The 3,471-nt window shown below is 54.1% G+C and overlaps 1 protein-coding gene across 1 annotated transcript; it reads left to right on the forward strand.

Annotated features, from left to right (window-relative positions):
* The first annotated feature begins 824 nt into the window (after positions 1-824).
* timm29 (translocase of inner mitochondrial membrane 29) lies at positions 825-2,022 on the forward strand. Its single transcript, XM_030089770.1, has 2 exons — positions 825-988; positions 1,309-2,022. The coding sequence occupies exons 1-2, from the start codon at positions 883-885 to the stop codon at positions 1,932-1,934; spliced, it is 732 nt and encodes a 243-aa protein (XP_029945630.1). The 5' UTR covers positions 825-882; the 3' UTR covers positions 1,935-2,022.
* The last annotated feature ends 1,449 nt before the right edge of the window (positions 2,023-3,471 follow it).

Raw genomic sequence — 3,471 nt, forward strand, 5'->3', positions numbered from 1 at the left:
GCCGCTCCCACGCTCCGTGTGAGCACCGCACCGCCCGTCACCGCTCGGAGTCGCTCGGCCAGCATGCGCTGTCACAACAACTCAGCCCCCCCCCCCTTTCCAATCCACCGAGCCCGCCTCTTTTCAAATCCTGAGGGGGGCGGAGTAAATCTCTGTCAGGGGGGTTAGTTGCTCTTTAAGTCCCTTTAAAGGTGCTGTAGGCAGGATTGGGCATTTCCGCCATCTTGCTTAGGTTTACCTAATTTGACCCATCTAAGATGGCGATTTGAAACACAGCACAGCCAATCCTGTCCTGTTTTCTCTGACATCACGCCCTTACGCAAGTTAAGCCCCTCCCACAAGAACTTTCGACGAACGCCCCTCAACCAATCACGGTTAGAGCCTCAGGGGCTCTTCTGATTGGTCAAAGATACCTGAGATTCCTTTTCAGCTCAGAACAGAGACAGATGGAAACGCTGCCCCTCACGGTAGAGCAGTTATGCTACACTCCTAAAGGATTATCAATGGATACTCTAACATTTAATCTAAAGAAAACAGAAAAATTAGCATTGATTAGCAAAATCCTGCCTACAGCAGCTTTAAATCAGTGCCTGCAAAAATAAGGCTTTAAAAGAGGGAGTGCAGAATGTAATTTATAGATACAAAATGCAGTGTTTTTTTTTATTTTAGTCACTGAAATAAAGGCCTGAATTAAGATAAAAACTGAATATTCAACAGAAAAAAGACGAGGTCGCAACTGATCAAGTTAGTTAAAAATCTGATCTTAAACGTTTGTCTGGTCCAAAGCGGAACGTATACGAGCGAGCAGTTTCCGTCGGAAGATTTAGACTACAGCACCGAGCAGACGCCATTTTGGCTGCGGGAGCGGGCCAGGCGGAGGACATGGCTTCGGCGCGGTTCCCCAGGAGGACGCTGTGCTCTGCGGCGGAGCGAGCGGCCGCTCCGGGCTGGAGGAGCCGCTGGGACCGGCTGAAGAACACCAAAGCCGGTGAGAAGCGGCCCGACTCTCCCGCTCTCAGTCAGCGGGACCGAGCAGGACCGAGCAGGACCGAGCACCGTCAGCCCGCAGCGCCCCCCTGCCGGAGGCGTCCCCCACATCCACCCCACGTCCCCCCACATCCACCCACATCCCGTCATCGTCCCCCCACATCCACCCGTCCAGCAGCATGGTGTGGAGCTGCAGCAGCGTCCAGCTGTCAGGCTGCAGTCTTCAGTCAGGGGGATTATACCAGATGTCCTGTGTGTGTGTGTGTGTGTGTGTGTGTGTGTGTGTGTGTGTGTGTGGTAACGGTGTCCTCTGCCCTGCAGGAGTGTGGTGTCGCAGCCTGCTGTCGGACTACCGGGACGCCTGCCGGGACGTGGTGCAGGACGCCTGGGCCCGCCCCCTCCGGGCGTCCCTGATGGCGTCCCTGGTGGGGGGGGGCTGGCTCTGTGTCCAGCTCAAGCCGGACTACCCGTCCTTCGAGGCCCGCCTGCTGGAGCACTCCACCCGGCTGGGCCTGCTGTCCCCGTGGACGCGCAGCGCCGCGTCCGACGGCCACGTCCAGAGCGTGGCCAAGCTGCGGAACGAGGGCCGGCTGCGGTACGCCGGCCTGGGGCTGCTGTCCGTGGTCTACCGGGCCGACTACGACGGCGCCGCCGCCCTGTACGAGGCGCGCTGCTCCAGCCTGGCGGCGCCGTGGCGGGAGCTGCCCGCCCGGCTGCTGGACGTGGGCTTCGCCGGACGCTGGTGGGTCCTGGACTCCAAGATGAAGGACTACGACGTCAACGAGGACGAGTTCACACATCTGCCGCCTCACATGCGGCTGACGGCGGTGCCCGGCGTCCAGCAGGTGGACGAGAACGAGAGGCTGCACCGGGAGTCCTGGACGCCGCCGTCTGTGGACACCACTGACTCTGACAGTGAGGAGGGACAGAGGGAGGACAGACAGTGAGGGGGACAGCCTGCTCCTGCTGTTGTCTTGATTTCGCTGTGACTTTTCTGGGTCAATAAACATCTTCAGAAGTGTCATCCGAGCCTCACGCTGGTGGCTCCTGGTTTGATTCCTCGCTTCCCGTCTCCTCCGCGAAGGCCTCCGGCTGTCCGCTCGTCCTGCCGTCGTCCGTTCAGGAGGGGGACGGCGGGGACTCGTCATGCAGAAACACTGAGACAGGAAATGAAGTTGACTGCAGGCGAGTCTGAACCGGAGGCCGTTCATAAAGAACTCCCATCAGGCTTTTCAGTATATCTGAGCTACTAGATGATGCTGTCCGACCAGACAACACAGCACTGAAGGATCAGCGTGGATCACACAGGGACTGATGAATGTAAAAAGAAAATACTTAATGTAGAGAATTCATAAAAGATCCACTGAGACAAAACATATAAGGAATATACAAATAAACTAATAATGAGAACATGTAAGAAAGACTTACTGGAAAATAATATTAAAAGCAAATGTATGAATAATAGAACATTTCCCAAATGATTTTATGGAAAATGACACAAAGATGAATGATAAGGACCTGCTGGTGGGTGAGTGTAGCGTTCATGTTGGACCAGAAGAACCTGCTGCTGCAGAGGCGGTGGTGGTGAAGATACTGACAGATGAGAACCCAGACTCTGTTTCTGCACTGACCAGAAGGAAACGATAGAGACTGAATCACTCCGATACCAAACCGTCCACACACTGCAATGGTGTCGACGTGTTTGTAGTTAAAAAATCATTTTGGGGATTTCCAGCCTCTAACCTACATTTTTAATTTATCGTTTCAAACAGGACGATTTCCAGATAAAGTGAAAACAGCTAGAGGCAAGCCACAAGAACGGCGACAGACGCCACTGAACACACACCACACACACACCACACACCTGCTTCCCTTCTCCCACAGCTACACACACCACACACACACCACACACCTGCTTCCCTTCTCCCACAGCTGCACAGAATCCTCCAGGACACACTGAACAGCAGATCAGATCAGTCCATAGACACACAGTGGCCTCTCTGCCAGTCGATGGGTTCAGAACTAACCGATCAGCTTCACTGGCCCTGGCTGACCCGATGGAGGAAATCACAATAAAAACTCCCGGCTGGAGTTTTCATTGATTTAAAAAAAAAAGCACTGGAAACAACAAATCATGTAATCGCATAAATCACGGAATACCATCGAACATGTTAATCTAGAACCCGGACCGGTCTGGAGTCAGAGGAGGAGTGTTGTTGACCTGGTGAGCAGTTCAGGAGGACAGGGAGCAGTTTGTGAAGGCGTCCCTCAGGGCTCGGTGTTGGGACCACAGATTGTAAATAAATGGACAGACCTTTCCTGACGTCACCCACAGAGTCCCCAACCGCCGTTCTGAAGACTTCAGCGAGTCCAGCAGGACGTCTCCACATTGAATATTTGAAACCGAATGTAAATGTGATTGGTCCCGCCCATCACGTGACTGCATCACGTGAACAGAGGAGGCGCTGTGATAGGGCGACTTAT

This window comes from Salarias fasciatus, chromosome 4 (genome assembly GCF_902148845.1).
Source record: "Salarias fasciatus chromosome 4, fSalaFa1.1, whole genome shotgun sequence".
In the NCBI taxonomy this organism is placed as follows: Eukaryota; Metazoa; Chordata; class Actinopteri; order Blenniiformes; family Blenniidae; genus Salarias; species Salarias fasciatus.